Source organism: Mauremys mutica, chromosome 10, assembly GCF_020497125.1.
Source record: "Mauremys mutica isolate MM-2020 ecotype Southern chromosome 10, ASM2049712v1, whole genome shotgun sequence".
Classification (NCBI taxonomy): Eukaryota; Metazoa; Chordata; order Testudines; family Geoemydidae; genus Mauremys; species Mauremys mutica.
This window is the reverse complement of record NC_059081.1, coordinates 67892641-67909240: the sequence shown is the minus strand read 5'-3', so window position 1 is coordinate 67909240 and position 16600 is coordinate 67892641. Positions and strand designations below refer to the sequence as shown.

At 43.3% G+C, this 16600-nt stretch overlaps 1 protein-coding gene across 7 annotated transcripts in view; it reads left to right on the top strand.

Moving 5' to 3' along the window:
* FN1 (fibronectin 1) overlaps positions 1-16600 on the top strand; it is a 68233-nt gene that overhangs the window by 17905 nt on the left and 33728 nt on the right. For all 7 annotated transcript variants that reach the window (XM_045033105.1, XM_045033103.1, XM_045033102.1 and 4 more), the window contains exons 11-19: positions 1532-1660; positions 3243-3386; positions 9517-9638; positions 11064-11241; positions 11601-11777; positions 12646-12774; positions 12901-12990; positions 13450-13644; positions 14955-15227. In XM_045033105.1, the coding sequence (XP_044889040.1) occupies positions 1532-1660; positions 3243-3386; positions 9517-9638; positions 11064-11241; positions 11601-11777; positions 12646-12774; positions 12901-12990; positions 13450-13644; positions 14955-15227 (1437 nt within the window). The remainder of the gene's footprint in view (positions 1-1531; positions 1661-3242; positions 3387-9516; positions 9639-11063; positions 11242-11600; positions 11778-12645; positions 12775-12900; positions 12991-13449; positions 13645-14954; positions 15228-16600) is intronic.

The window sequence follows — 16600 nt, the reverse complement described above, 5'->3', positions numbered from 1 at the left end:
GCGTAGACATTTGATCATCCTAAAGCTACTGACAGCGTTGGATTCATGTCTGGAAAAAGCAGAGTGGGTGCTGTCAGGGATATAATTTATACGGAAAGACTCTCTCAAGGGCTTTGAGGTTTTCCATGCGTCTTGTGCAGAACGGTGAGAGATGCACAGCTGAAGGACCTGCTGTTCAGTAAAGCTGCCTTCTAACTCTGCCTAACCGGCCAGCGCTTGGCATTCTGATCTCTGAAGGTTGGGTCTTGTGGGGAGAGTGAAAGGAAACTGTCAGGTTAAAGCAACTTCTGCTGAAAAGAGCAAAGTAACCTAGTTAGGGAAATAATTTCCTTTTTTTTTTTTTTAAAGGGTGTGGGTTCTCTCAACCCCCCTGATAGATCACAGCTGTCAGGAAACCTCTGTGGGCCTTCTTGTAATATCTCAGCATTTACAAAGCACCAGGGGGGTTAGTCTCACAACACACCCGTGAGGCAGGGAAGTGCTAGTCTCATTTTACAGATGGGTAACAGGGGCAGCACAGATTAAATGACTTGCCTAAGGGCAGGAAGGCTGTGGCTGACCAGGAATCGAACACAGGTCTTTGGAGACTGATTCCATGCCCTGTCCACTAGCAGTGCAGCTAAATCCTGCCACAAATAACAAGCCATATTTATGATGGTTGATTGCTTCACAAAGCAACTCGCTTCTACAGGGGTTTTCAGGTTTGCTTGTTTTCTTAAACTAGCTGTTATTGACCAGATTGCTTTAAGGCTAAAGGGTTAGGGCCCAGTCCTCAAATGATTTAGCTGGGGATTGGTCCTGCTTTGAGCAGGGGGTTGGACTAGATACCCCCTGAGGTCCCTTCCAACCCTGATATTCTATGAAATGGTATAAATTGCCATAGCTCTGTTGATTGGGGGATCTGACCCTGTATCGTGCTTCAGTGGGTACGGGGAATAACTTTAATACATCAGTTCTTCTCTTGGGGTTACAACAAAGTGTCGTCAAGATACCAAGCAAAATAAAGTGCGTAGAACCTTTGGGGCTGGATTGTGATACCTTTGCCCACACTGAGTAGTATTTTACTTTCACCAAAGTCAGTAAGGAGTAAAGTGCTGCTCAGCACATGTAAGAATATCACAATCCAGCCCTTTAAACGCAAACCCAGTGATTTTTTTAATATGTCATTTTAATTGCTGTTTCACGTGCTGTAATGAACATACCATGGGAACCTGATTTAAATAAGACTAAATACTGTGGGCCCGGATCCTGCAAACTTCCTTCCTACAAGCGTCCCTTATTCACACAAGTAGTCCCATTGACATCAGTGCTGACAAGTGGACACAGGGGATCATAGTGTATAATCCTATCCTGGGAAGATCACACTTATCTCTGACAGATACCTGCAATCCTGTCTCTCTTTTCTATAGCTTTTCATGGCAATAAGTCTCATTGCACTGATGGGGAGGGGGAAGAATATGTTCAGCAGAAGAAGTATTCTGTAATATTTAAAGCAATCATTGAGGGATGTATCATGTTCTCTCTCAATCAGACCAGTGTATTGTTGATGACATCACCTATGATGTTAACCAGACATTCCACAAGCGTCATGAAGAAGGACACATGCTGAACTGCACATGCTTTGGCCAGGGTCGTGGGAGATGGAAATGCGATCCTGTCGGTAGGTTAATTCCCAGCTGCTCCTGCTTGTTGTAGCTACGCAGTAACGCAATAACAAGGATATGTGTGATAGGGCGGATGGGTGAATTTGGGCCAGATCTTTGGACAGAATCTGCCCTCGATCACACTAGGAGAAAACTGGAGTGACTGTGACTTCAGAGGAGTTGCAGCACAGTGAGTGAGAGCAGAGTTTGACTTAACTCAGGCTATCTGACATGTCATGGGAGAAGCTGATAATATCTGCAATAACCCTCGGTAGTGGCAACTTTACTCCTTACTGATCCCTCCCTTGGAGTGTTCCTACACTATAACACACTCTAGCTTCAGTAGCTGCCAATGTTACGGGCTAACTGGTCATTTTAGCTGTACATTGGACGGAACTCTGACAAATAAGGCATTCAGCAGGAATGCCATCAGCTGTTGTGTGGAGCAAGCCAGTAATGCTAGACTCTACCTTGTAAATTGTTTTTTCCTCCGCTTTGCGGAAATCTTCTGGTCTCTTGACTGAACTGAAAAGCATGGAAGATTGCACTAACAAATACTATCTTACCATGGACTAAATTTATTTTATTTGGCTGCTTATTATACTGGGCAGCCAAAAAAAAGAGAGCAGGCCAATGCTAAGAGTGCATATGTTAATAGCATGCCAGAGTTTAGCTAAAGCCATCATAGTGCTGTGCTTTTCTGACCAAAAAAACGAACTCTGATCTGATGATAAGACTTAGTTGTTTGATCTGCGATTACCAATCCCAAGAGAACTTTAATATGTTTTCTTTGGCAACAGTTCAGAAAGCACTAGTGGTTAAATTCTGCTTTATTTACCGTATATCTGCCCAGATTTACTGGAGATCAGATCATAAAGTTCTTGAAAATTGCTCCTTTTGAAAGAAGGAAAGAAATTTGTTTTAAAATGAGTTGGAAAATATCGTTAAAGGTGCTGTCTGTTGAATTTTGTCATTCATTTCTCCAAACCTAGTCCCTATTCTTTCAAAGGGAGTGTACAGTTGATGCTCATTGCAGTCCATCAGTAAGACTTCTATGGAGCCGGTTTCAGATGTGAGTTACGCTCACCTATGTCTGGAATCAGTGTGTGGAAGCGAAAGGTGTAAACTCTAGAGTGACACCAGAGTTTTGCTGTTGACTTCATGGGAACAAGACTGAGCTTTAAATGAGAGAAGAACAGGTGCAGTAGCTGAAGCAGTACCAAGCTCCAAAATAGTATCTGTTGGCCAGCTCCTTGTGGAAGAGAAACTCCCATTGACTTTAGAGGGAGGAAGGACTGCAGGATCAGAGCCTGTCCTTGGACTGTTGTCATTGTCCAAAACATACCACAGCTGAATTAACACCCAAACATCTGACTTGCCATTGCAGTAGTAAATCTAGGGTCTGGATGAGTTTCCATGTACCCTAGTTTTGAAGTTAGATTTCTAGTGCCCCTTTGAGTAATGCTTGCAGTAACACTGTTTGCAGTGTGTTTTCCCTCTTCGTCATTCTCCTGTGTGTTGACCCAAAGTTTTGGTTTTGGTTTTTTGGTCATTTAAATCAACATTTGACACTTACTTGTACCTGTTTCATGCCTTCAGACCAGTGCCAGGATTCGGAATCCCGGACCTTTTATCAAATTGGGGATTCGTGGGAGAAGTATGTTCATGGTGTTAGATACCAGTGCTATTGCTACGGCCGGGGTATTGGAGAGTGGCACTGTCAACCTCTGCAGACCTATCCAGGTAAGAATCCTAATGATTAAACACATTCTCCTGACTAGCTCTGGTTTAGTGTGATAGGGGTTGGCTGCATGAGCGGAGCACAGGGTGAACACCCAGCCTGCTTCCTCTGCTGATCTTAGCAATCTGCATGTCCTTTCATATCCTTATTCAATATCTTCATTAACGATCTGGAGGATGGTGTGGACTGCACCCTTAGCAAGTTTGCAGATGACACTAAACTGGGAGGAGTGGTTGATACGCTGGAGGGTAGGGATAGGATACAGAGGGACCTAGACAAATTAGAGGATTGGGCCAAAAGAAATATGATGAGGTTCAACAAGGACAAGTGCAGAGTCTTGCACTTAGGACGGAAGAATCCCATGCACTGCTACAGACTAGGGACCGAATGGCTGGGCAGCAGTTCTGCAGAAAAGGACCTAGGGGTTACGGTGGACGAAAAGCTGAATATGAGTCAACAGTGTGCCCTTGTTGCCAAGAAGGCTAATGGCATTTTGGGTTGTATAAGTAGGGGCATTTCCAGCAGATCGAGGGATGTGATCATTCTCCTCTATTCAGCACTGGTGAGGCCTCATCTGGAGTACTGTGTCCAGTTTTGGGCCCCACACTACAAGAAGGATGTGGATAAATTGGAGAGAGTCCAGCGGAGAGCAACAAAAATGATTAGGGGGCTGGAACACATGTTTAGTCTGCAGAAGAGAAGAATGAGGGGGGATTTGATAGCTGCTTTCAACTACCTGAAAGGGGGTTCCAAAGAGGATGGATCTAGACTGTTCTCAGTGGTAGAAGATGACAGAACAAGGAGTAATGGTCTCAAGTTGCAGAGGGGGAGGTTTAGGTTGGATATTAGGAAAAACTTTTTCACTAGTAGGGTGGTGAAGAACTGGAATGGGTTACCTAGGGAGGTGGTAGAATCTCCTTCCTTAGAGGTTTTTAAGGTCAGGCTTGACAAAGCCCTGGCTGGGATGATTTAGTTGGGTTTGGTCCTGCTTTGAGCAGGGGGTTGGACTAGATGACCTCCTGAGGTCCCTTCCAACCCTGAGATTCTATGATTCTATGATTCTTGTCAACGTCAAATAAGGTTAGGTGGTTTTCCCTATATACAACGAGCAAGTAAGGGTTTGAATTCTCTAGGTTCCTTTGCCCGTGGATGGTTTGCAATTGTTCAGCTCCCAGCATGGTAGGAAATTCCTGTTGGTTTTCTTTTAGAGCAGAACCGTTTCCACCTGAAGGTGGACACAAGAAAGTGTCAAGCTTACAAGTAAAGGGCCAGAGACTGATCACAATGACAATCTGGAGTTATTCATTTGGCTTCACTGGGGTTACTCTAGATTCACACTAGAATCTGACCCATTGTGGTTTTATTTCCACTTTGGTGTTTCACTGACATTATAGCTCTGCAGTCTATCTATATATTGCTTGAGGCTGTTATACCACGTATGGCCAGACCTTTCTTACCCAACCCACCTGCTGAAGCGAAATGCACCATGGCAGGAAATGCCTTCCATGGTCAGTGCCCTGAACAAAACTTTTGACCTCTCCTTTGCCCAACCAATTCTAGGAAATATTCAGAGGCAGGTCAATGTCTCTGTTTGCTGGTTTGTTCTTTTGTAGTTCCATGAACAGAACATGATAAGAGCAGCAGTTGCACCAACTTTTCTGTTTAAAGGTTGCTTCTCCCACTGGGCCTTAGTTTAAATATTAAAACTTTGCAGTCAAACACCCTGACTAAAGGATTTATAGAAAACCAGTTCCACTCTCAGTGTATTGTTTGGTTCACTGGCCCAGACCTTGCTTCCATGTTGGCATAAATATTGAGTAGCTCCATTAAAATTGACAAAGTAATTTTAGTGCTTAACTTCTTCTACATCAACAAGATGCTCCCCATTTTGATTATTGGCAGAAAAATTACTAATAAAGCAAGACTCAGAAAAAGATAAGTACTCAGTTAACCATTGGACCACTTTGGTATTTTTACAGACCTGTGTACTTACTGTTTTATCATGCAAATTTCTCTAATATCACGCATGTTCTAATAACAAAAGTATGTTGCAGTGAAGATGTAACTGTGCATGAGTTGTGTTTTTAAGAACATAAGAATGGCCGTACCAGGTCAGACCAAAGGTCCATCTAGCCCAGTATCTGTCTACCGACAGTGGCCAATGCCAGGTGCCCCAGAGGGAGTGAACCTAACAGGCAATGATCAAGTGATATCTCTCCTGCCATCCATCTCCATCCTCTGACGAACAGAGGCTAGGGACACCAATATTACCCATCCTGGCTAATAGCCATTTATGGACTTAGCCACCATGAATTTATCCAGTTCCCTTTTAAACATTGTTATAGTCCTAGCCTTCACAACCTCCTCAGGTAAGGAGTTCCACAAGTTGACTGTGCGCTGCGTGAAGAAGAACTTCCTTTTATTTGTTTTAAACCTGCTGCCTATTAATTTCATTTGGTGACCCCTAGTTCTTGTATTATGGGAATACGTAAATAACTTTTCCTTATCCACTTTCTCCACATCACTCATGATTTTATATACCTCTATCACATCCCCCTTTAGTCTTCTCTTTTCCAAGCTGAAGAGTCCTAGCCTCTTTAATCTTTCCTCGTATGGAAAGATTAAAGAGGCTAAGACTCTTCAGCTTGGAAAAGAGAAGACTAAGGGAGGATATGATAGAGGTATATAAAATCATGAGTGATGTTTAGTTTATATAAATGGAATCCTTGTGAAAACACAGATAAAGCAAAACAATAGGTTTGTGATTTACATACATACATACATTGTCTTGAGGAGAATAAAATGATCTGTGAGTAGTTGGCAAGTTAGTACTCAGAAGTAGAGCTGGTCAGGAGGGGTTTTTTTCCTTAAATGTTTTTCCATCAGAAAATGCCGATTCATCCAAACTGAAGTTTTTCGAGAGAACTGTTAGCTTCTGACCAATTTTTCACTTCAAAAATTTGGGGGGAGGGAAATAAGCCACTTAAAATTGTTAGCATTTGACATTTTTGGAATGAAAAATTTTCCAGGTTTCTAGTTTGAAATCAGGTTTTGGTTTGAAATGTAAGCTAATTAGAGTAAACAAAAAAACCCAAGACATTTTTAAAATTATGTATTGAAATGATCAAAACACCATGATTTGACTGAAGAAACGGAAATATTTTGTAGCTCGTGAACATATCTCAGATTTTTGAATTTTCATCTCAGCTGTGGGGGTGTGGGGAAGAGGTCATCACCTGCCTTTCTGCCCACTTATTCCAGCCCCCTGGTGAATCAGTGGTTCTGCACGGCCTGCTCATTCTCCAGCCAGGTACATGAAAGGGGCGTGACAACTCAGCAGCAGCTTTGGCCCCACCCCTCCAGGCTCTGGCCATGCTGGTGGCCAAAGTGGGTTCTTTAGATCCACTTGCATCTTGTATGGCCCCCATTACCCTAGAACGTGAGCACCTCACAATCTTTAATGTTTTAGCTTCATGGCAGCCCTGTGAGGTAGGAAAGGATGTGAGGCTCATCCTCAAGAGACTAAGAGTGTGTCTACAATACAAACCCCCCACCCCAGCAGTGAGTCTCAGAGCTTGGGTCAGTGAGCCCTACGATCCCATCTAGATGTTTGCCTCTGGGCTCTGAGAAATACACCCCATGCCCGGTTTCAGAACCCAGGCTCCACCCCAAACTGGAATGTCTACGCGGCTATTTTCAGCCCCATAACGGGAGACCTCTCTGCCTGAGTCAGTTGACCCAGGCTCCGAGAATCTGCGCTGCGTGATGGTGGTGGTGGTTTTTTTGCAGAGTAGACGTACCTGAAGTGATTTGCCCAAGGTCAGACAGGAAATCTGTGGCACAGCAGGGGACTGAACCAATGTCGCTCCCAAATCCCAAACTAGTGCCCTAATCCGTGTGACCTTGGCCAAATTACATAGTCTCTTTGGGTCAGATCAACAAAGGTATTTAAGTTCCTAACGTCTGTTGATTTCAGTGGAAGATAGGAATCTAAATTCCTTTGTGGATCAGGGCCTTTGTACCTCAGGCCCTACCCATCCTTCCTCTCTCTCTCTGGACGCAGAATCAGGCTCACAGCTGAGCTCTATCTGAGAGACAAAACAGGAATTGGAGGGTAGAACTAAGGACTGCCAATGAAGGGAAGACTGGGACTCAGCCCTCTGGATTTCTTTGCTGAGTTTCTTACTGAGCCTTATTGACTCCTCAGACTTCTAAAACAAACATCTCGCTGAGTTATGTGAAATATGCGCTCTGTTAGAGTGGAAACCAAGGCTTTGGGCTTTCTTTAGACATGAGAGTGCCTGGAAATGTGCACATAAATCAGATATGAAGTTCCTGCATGTAGATTTGGGGTTAGACAAGCTTTGAAATATTCTCTGTGTGGTTATGGATTTGTTTGGCTGGAAGTCTTTTTAAGTATATGCAGGTATGTATGTTACACTCTTATCCAAACAAACTATAAAAGGAAACCTTTAAAAAAAAGGGGTGTGTGTGGACGGGGGATTTAATGGCTAAAATAACAGATCATCCTGCAGAGTCAGACGGCTCAATGCTGGAGTTCCCTGGGAACTTACACCCACTAGTGTAGTACCAGATGAGGGTTCAATAGTCAGACCTTTTCCACATTTATTTGAAAGCTTTTCACAGCGTAGTTCAGGGGAAGGGATGAGGAGTCAGAGAAAGGAGCTTAAACAAGGCCAAAAGGTGCTGTGAATTATGAGCTTGATCCAGTACCCAGTGGAATTGTGGGTGCCTTTCCATCGGTCTCCAGTGGGCATGGAGCAAGCCATTAGCATCTTTGGTCCTGACTCAACTAAGTAAGTCAGTGGGACATGCGCATGTGCTTCAGCGCTTTGCTGAATAGGGATGCACTTAAAATACATGCTTAAGTGCTCTTCTGAATCTGGGTTTACAAAAGTGCTGTGTTGCAAGCCTACAACTAAACCTCCAGGCTCTCGATTGGCTTGTGGGCGTGTGTGTGCAAGGCCTGCTTTTCCTCCACTCAGGTGCTTACGGCAGTCATTTCAAACCCAGGTTTTAAAATGAGTTGATTCAGAGATGTTGTAAAATGCATAGTGTCTTTTAACTGATAATCTTCAATCATTAGCAGAAAAACTGCCTCTTCCTACAAGATGGAAGAATGTATCATTTGAATAAATGTAATGGAGATTGTTAGAGATCCCCTCTTTTTTTTTTTTTTTTTGAAGCCGAAGGCTGGGGTCCTTATCCACACAATAGTATGATGATATGGGGCTAGTCCCACTGAGAGATGGAGGTGCTACTTCCTGAATAAGAAGTTTACAGCCTATCCATAAACATCCTCAAAAATGTGGCTCTTTTATATGGAAATTTATTCTGCCCCTGCTTTTGTTCCAGTATGCGTAAGAGACTTCTGAACCTTTTGCTGGTGGTGGCCGTATTGTTGACCTTCTCTCCAGATGGTCAGCATCTAAGATTCTCCAGCATTCTGAAGCACCCTGATTTTACTGTGTTGCCTTGTGCAGCTCTCAGGACATTGATCCTGCCGTGGGACAGACTCTGATTAGCTGTGGAGATCCATTTTAATTCTGGGAAAGCATTCCATGGACACAGTCTAGCAAGGTGCCGGTACCCAACTCCCATTAGCTTAAGCATTGAGGATCCTCAGCACCTTTCCAGAGGTTCTTAGCATGACACAGGATGAGGCTTTAAGTTAGCAGAGTTTTTTTTGCTTTTAAAAATTAACCCAAATTGCAGCGAATAGTAACTGATAAAACTTCATTTATAATAAGCTCATGTTGAAAAAGTTCTCTTATTCCCCGTGCTCTGCCAAACTATCTGACTCTGTTTCGCAAGTCTCTTTCCATACCACTTATGACACAAGTCTTCCATCACAGACACAATTCTTCCATCATAAGCTTATCCCAACAGCACATGCTGATGCTTCTAGAGCAAGAGGCGATAGGTGTACCAGAGCCTTTGCTATAATGAGTGTTGGAGCCTGGGGGATAGAGTGAAAAACTATTTCTTTCAAACCTTCATAATAATATTAACAAGCAAATGCATTTTGATTAATAAATCTTGGATGCACTGAATAGCAAACTAGAGGGGAAAACTCCTTAATTAAGTTAAAATGGGGAACTTCCCTTTCAGGTGCTACTGGTCCTGTGCAAGTGATTATCACTGAGAGTGCAAGTCATCCCAATTCCCATCCTATCCAGTGGAATGCACCTGAATCCTCTCATATTTCCAAGTATATTCTCCGATGGAAACCGGTAAGTATGTCCTTCAGTCATTATATAAATCATCTGTGTTTGTAGCTCCTGATATCCATGCAAGGCTCTCAAAAGCCAAAAATCAAAACATTTTTGGTTTTGGAATTTTAATTTTTTCCCCAATGAAAACCTGAAAAACGCTAACGAAAACAAAAATTTCCTGATAAAAATTCACGTTTTGTTAAAATTTAAAAAAGGGGGGGGGCTTTTTTTGAGGGGAGAGATGATGTTTTCATCCAGCTCTAGTTGCTAATTCAGTGATCCTGCCCTACTGTAGAGGACACTTGCACTGAGGATTAAAAGTGACAGATATTATCTAAGCATGTACAGTGATCATGGATATTTGTGAATGAGCATTACTGATCAGTGTGCTTATGAATTTATGATTTCATTTGGAGTTAGGTGCCTAAATATCTTTGAGGATCTGGGCCTACAGAGTTAGCAAATATTCTAGGAAATTAGGCCGGTGGAGATTATGTGTGGGATGAATAGTGTAAATCCTTGTGAAAGTTTCCTTATTTGGAGGGAACATTGGCTTTGTACCATGGACATATTACTGGAACAACTGGGATAGATTGTATCACCTTAACGAGGAGGTAAAAATGAGCAGGATACAAAGATGTAAACAGCCAGCAGAAGATTAAATAAACTTAAGTCATTGCCTTTCTTCTGTAAAGTCTGAGCCAAAACTGGTTAGCCACAGCGTGCTGGCTTATTCATATTTAAGAGTGATTCATTTTAACCAATGCAAATGAGTTGTCTGACAGTGCCCCAGACAACACTCTCTACAGATGTCTACTCATCCATTAAGCACGTTGGTGCATACCCACCGCCTGGCATTACAAGAACAATCAGGGCCTGGGCCAAAGTCCCTTGAAGTCAGTCGGAATCTTTCCACTGATTTCGATGGACTTTGGATCAGGTCCTTAATGAAATGGGCTTTAAACACCAGGGGGCCTGACCTTAGAAAGGTGGGGATTCAGTTTAGCATTTCCCATAGAAATCAAGTGTGGGTCAGAGGGGGAGAATCTTGCTGAGCATTGTTTTCAGAGGGTAGCTCAAGTGTGTTACTGGATGATCTCCAAATATTGCATCTGCTGTAGAATTGCTGGCTGACTTTTCTAGCTTGTTGAATGATCGCTGGGTATATATTGCTGCTTAAACCTTTGCAAAGGAGAACTATTCAAACCTCAGGGCACACCCCTAATTTTAACAGGATCGTTACCCAGTATAAATTAACCACAGCAAAATGCCTCTGGAGGGCCACCCTGCCCGCCCCTCCTCCTTCCGAGGACTTTTGTTCATCTGGATATGAGTTCTGCCAGAGATATAGGCGTCCAGATGCCACAGTGATGGGCTGCCATATAAAAGCGTAATGGGCTTTGGGGGTCTCTTTCATGGTATTGGATGTCTTTGTTCTTTTAGAAAAACCAGAGAGTGGCATGGAAAGAAGCCACCATCCCAGGTCACTTGAACTCCCACACTATCTCCGGCCTGAAACCTGGGGTGTTGTATGAAGGGCAGCTCATCAGCGTGCAGCAATATGGACATAGGGAGGTCACCCGCTTTGATTTTACCACCACTAGTACTACACCTATTTCGAGTAAGTAACAGTATGAAACTGTATTTCCATACAGCCGCCTTCCTACACTTTACTTCCTTGTAGGATCATTCCCTAAGTTATTTGTTTCCTGTTAAAAATTCAGCTGCATCCTCTGTGGATATTATAATAGACTGGTTTTTTTGTTGTTGCTTATTTGCCACACTGTGTACTTATCTTTTTATAAAGGTAATAGGTACGCCTAGATCCTAGCTGGCGTAAATCGGCAGAGCTCCACTGAAGACAATGGAGCCATGTCAGTTAACACCAGCTGAGGATCTGTCTCTTCATTTCTTTTGGGTTGGCATTTGTTAATTCAGATAAAACCTTCTGATCTCTCCCCATCTTTTTTTCCTCTGCAGGCAACACCCTTTCTGGAGAGACAACTCCCCTTTCTCCTGTGGTTGCTACCTCTGAATCGGTCACAGAAATTACAGCAAGTAGTTTTGTAGTCTCCTGGGTTTCCGCCTCTGACACTGTCTCGGGATTCCGCGTTGAGTACGAACTTAGCGAGGAGGGGGATGAGCCACAGTATCTTGGTAAGGCAGATGTTTGAACCTGTTCGGCTGGGGTAGATTCGTGTAGCTCTGTGATGGGGAGTTGGTTCTCCTACTCTTGTATCCGGGTGAATTCTTAGAACCATCCTTTTTTTCAAGAGCTGACTAACTCTTGTTTAATATTTTTTTCCGTTGAGATCTCCACGTTCTATAATATCAGCATATTAGACTGGCTGGGAAGGATGGTCTGGTGGTTAACGCCCAGGGGCTGGGATTCAGATCTGGGTTTCATCCCTCTCTCTACCGTAGAGACTCTGTGTGACTATGGTCAGGTCAACTTTAGTGTCTCCATTTCTCAGTTCTCTCTGTGTAAAATGGGGGTGGTAATATTTCACAGGGGGCATTATGAGGATAATGCTTAAACACTCCCAGGAGTTGTGCTCCGGAAAAGAATACGAGGGGAAAGAACGACATTCTTTGATTTCCATTCAGCTGCTGCCCCCTCTGAATTTTGCATGGACCACCCAGATAATTCTTCAAAACCTCCCTGACAGAACTAGAAAATCAGGGTGTGAGTTGGTGTGAAATTAGTGCTGGACTCATAGCAGTGGCTAAAGTCAGGCAGAGTGCAGTTGGTTGCTATGCAAATCTGCCACTGCACCTTACTGCTGACCTGCTCTCCCCTGGCTAGTCTGTGCCCCAACCCTCTTCTAAGTAGCCTGCCAGTGGTAGAGAACTGTCCGAGGCTTTGTGGGGCTTTCTGATGGGACTAGAGAGCAGGCTCAGACCAAACAAATGTTATCACAAGAAAATTGTAACTCGACAGAACCAGCCCAGAGTTTTTGCTTGGTTTGTTTGGTGAGAAAAAAAGAACCGTTGCTAAGTCTTTTCTATTTTCTTTTTTGCAAAGATCTCCCGAGCACAGCCACCTCCGTTAACATCCCAGACTTGCTACCTGGACGCAAGTACATCGTCAATGTCTATCAGATCTCAGAAGAAGGAGAACAGAATCTGATCCTGTCTACTTCCCAGACAACAGGTACATGTTGGGATGTGCTGCTTGGCTTTGGAAATCTCTATTCTGTGGATTGTTCTCAGATGTTCTGACATGTCTTGGCCACACTTGTTTTTCTCATCTGTTATTCACTTCATCTCTTTTAAACAGCACCTGATGCACCTCCCAAACATAACGTGGATAAAGTTGATGACACTTCAATTGTCGTTAGCTGGAGCAGACCACAAGCTCCCATCACAGGTCTGCCTCATTTATATGCAACTATTTTAAACTGTTGAGGGAATGTTTGCAAAACCTGACATTCAGAAGAGAGGAACATACAAAGCATAACAGAGCGGATGAGCAATTCTGTCCACCCTGGACGCCACATGGAAAGTGTCTTTCAGACAAATGGGGAGTACAAGATGCACCTTGCAGGCTGCAAGGTGCCTGTTTGATTCCTGGTGGGTTTTACAGTGGGTTGGGTGCAAACTGATTCTGTGGGTTCACTTGACTAATCACAAACCCGCTATCCTCTGCATCCACGGCCTCTGTCTGCCCCCACGTCATGCCCATAACAAACCTGGGAAGCATGTTCTTAAAAGTTATGGGGTGTTTTTTGGATCAGTGGGGGGAAATGTGTTCATTTCTTATTTTTACAGTTCCTTGTGCTGGTGGTAGCAATTGCGTCTGGTGATCATGTCTGTTTTGTCACATTAGGTTACCGAATTGTCTATACCCCATCAGAGGAAGGTGGCAGCACAGAGCTCAACTTGCCTGACACAGCTACCTCTGTGACTCTCAGTGACTTAATGCCTGGGGTTCAGTATAACATCACCATTTATGCAGTGGAAGAAAATCAAGAGAGTGCTCCCGTCTTTATCCAGCAGGAAACCACGGGCATCCCATCCAAAGGTAACAGACAGCATGCTTCCTGGGACATTGTTCATTCCAAAGCAATTTGTCAGATGCAGCAGGGCCAAATGAAAAGAAAACTGCAGCCTCTAGAGTCCAGTTTTAGCTGTAAGTGGACCACCAGCAAGGCTCTGAATGGACATACAATCAAGAATGGCCTTTACCGAAAACCTCACCAGTGTTTAGCTCATGTACAAGCTGATCTCTGTTGTAAGACCATGTCTAGGCAAAGGGAAAATCTCAACAGATTTTTCTAAGTCGTCATAAAGATTCTCTTGCGAGATCATGTTACCAGCATTGAAAGGGTATCTGGTTGCCATGATACTTCAGATTTCAGGTGTCTAGGGTTTGTTACCCTGATCCATATTTAAACACCTGAATAATTAAGCAGATTTTTTTTTCAGGTACTGAGCCCCTGCTGAAGTCATTAGGAGTACTCAGTACTTATGGATTTGGGAGCTTAACTGTAGGCACCCAAGTTTTTAAAAAATTGCCCTTAATTTTAAAAAAGGAATCAATTAGGCTGTATAACTGAACCAAAAAGAAATGTTCTGAAAGAATCAGATGTTCTTGCGATGAGAACAATGCCAGGAATGAACGAGGCTCAATTATTTTATGATTTGTCATCCATATAGTCTGTGAATTACCGATGTTTGTATTGGTTAACCATAGGCGGCATGTGGAACTCATTTGCACAAGTAATCCGAAACCTCTGTTGAATATAAGACTCCACAATGACTCTGATACTGCACCATTGAAGCCAGAGGGAGTTTTACCACTGACTTCAGTGAGGCTGGGGTCACGCCCTGTAGTTGTTTAATTATAAAGGGATTGGGTTTAAAATTAATGTATAGATTCTCCAGTTGTTCTGCTGGTTTTAAAAGCCTTTTCTTCTTAATTAGCAAAATAGCGTCTTGTTTATCATTGGATAATTTGGGGTTTGTTTTGTTTTGTTTTTTCAAACTTGTGGCTCTGTACGAAGTTGACATTCTGCTGCTTCATGCATTTGATTTTTTTAGTTTTTCTTTTGTGCCAACAAAACAATCCATATGCAAATCTTAGACTAAAATCTTCTCAGCCACCTAGTGTAATTTCAGATGTACAGTAGACTCAGGTATTTTCTTTAAATCATTTGTTAAGATAGGGCTTTTTTGACATTTTCTGTTGTGTAAATGGTCTCAGTCAAACATGTCATAGTTTAGTTATTCAGTTAGAACTCACTTCTTCCTTTTTCCGCACTTATTCCTGGAGTCCCCTTTACCATTCTGTAAGGAATCCCTCTGTCTTACTGGAGGTTTCTCTTCTGTCAGATGATGTTCCTTCACCCAAGGAGCTACAGTTTGTGGAGGTCACCGATGTCAAAATCACCATCATATGGACCCCCCCATCGAGCACGGTGTCTGGCTATCGGGTGGAAGTCACCCCAGTTAACCGCCCTGGTGTACATGGACAGAAACTGCCTACTACCAGGAATTACTTTGCTGAGGTCACTGACCTTTTACCTGGAACGACCTATCTCTTCAAGGTCTTTGCAGTGCTCCAGGGCCGGGAGAGCAAGCCATTGACTGGAGAGCAAACGACTAGTAAGTGTCTTTCCTTGATGCTTTTTTCATGGACTTGGAAGTGACTCTTTTCCCTTCCTTTAGAGTAACATGTAAATACATCACTAAAGTGGAATAGTTCATTCCAACCATGTGGCACCCAATAAGCAAAACGATGGGGCTGAGAATTCAGCTGATCATGCAATGATCTCCTTAGCAGAGGTATTCTTTTCCAGTGCTTTCCAATAGGGGTTTAACTCTCATGGTGTTTGAAAACAATTTAATGTGGCTGGAGTTCTCTTTTCTTTTTTAATTGATTGAGAAGGTGTGTGCCCTTCTGGCTCATTGCTAGCCATGGTCTGTGAGGCAGTGACTTTGCAAAGGCACCTAAGGGTGAATTTCAATGGGATTTGAGTGCCTAACTTGCTTAGACTGCCTTTGTACATCCCAATCTAAACGCTGATTGCTGACATGCACGGTTGGCTTTCATTGACCGCCATAGGAGCTCTGTGTGTGCCTCTAAGAACAGGAATTGGCGCATAGTTAAAATACATCCCAATGTTACCATGTCAGTCCTGGTTCGTCATATGATATCCTGCTATTCTTTTCAGGAGGCAGCAATTGCCTCCTCAATCAAAACGTTGGGGGTACAAAATGTTTGTTCAAGACCTCTAGCTACCCTGCTATAAGGTGTTTTTACAGCCCTGTTTCACTGTTGTCACACACAGCTTTGTTCAAAGTTCACTGAAGTCTGTGGAAGTTTTTTTTGCATTGATTTCAATGGGACTTTGGATCAGGCTCGTAGGGAGTGCCTGTTTCCCACTAATCATTGTTCAAGGGCAAAGCCTCTCACAATTTTGTTAGTGGTGACAGTACAGTATCAGTGGCGCAGTCAGTTCCTTGCAAAACCCCTCCTCTGGCTCCTTGGTGTGAGGAGAAGGAGACTTCCTGTCAGTCCCTCTGTCCCTTGCTTCCCACAACCGTAGAGAGGCTGGAAGCAAGGGATGAGGGATGCAAAGGACAGAGGTGAAGCTCAGCATCTCTTTGATTTCCCCAGCTGTAAAATGGATATAATGACCTTTGTAAAGTGCTTTGAGATCTACTGATGACAAGTGCTGTGTAACAACAGCTGGGTATGGCTATGATTTGATCCACTCCTTGAAGTGTTTTCCCAACCCAAGAGAAGCAGATCAAAGAAAGTCAGAATGTGGATCTTGTGAGTATTTCACAACCCTGAAAGAGTGGCCACAAAAGTGTCCCAGTTTTTGATTCTGAAGTTACACACAGGGCCAGGCTTTCAAAAGTGCCCAACTCTCATTGATCGCATATTCTGAACGGTTGTTCTCACTGTTGAAAGTCTGGCCCAGAGTGTCTAAAAGAGAGAGAAGCAGAAGACATGTTGATCTTATTTCATT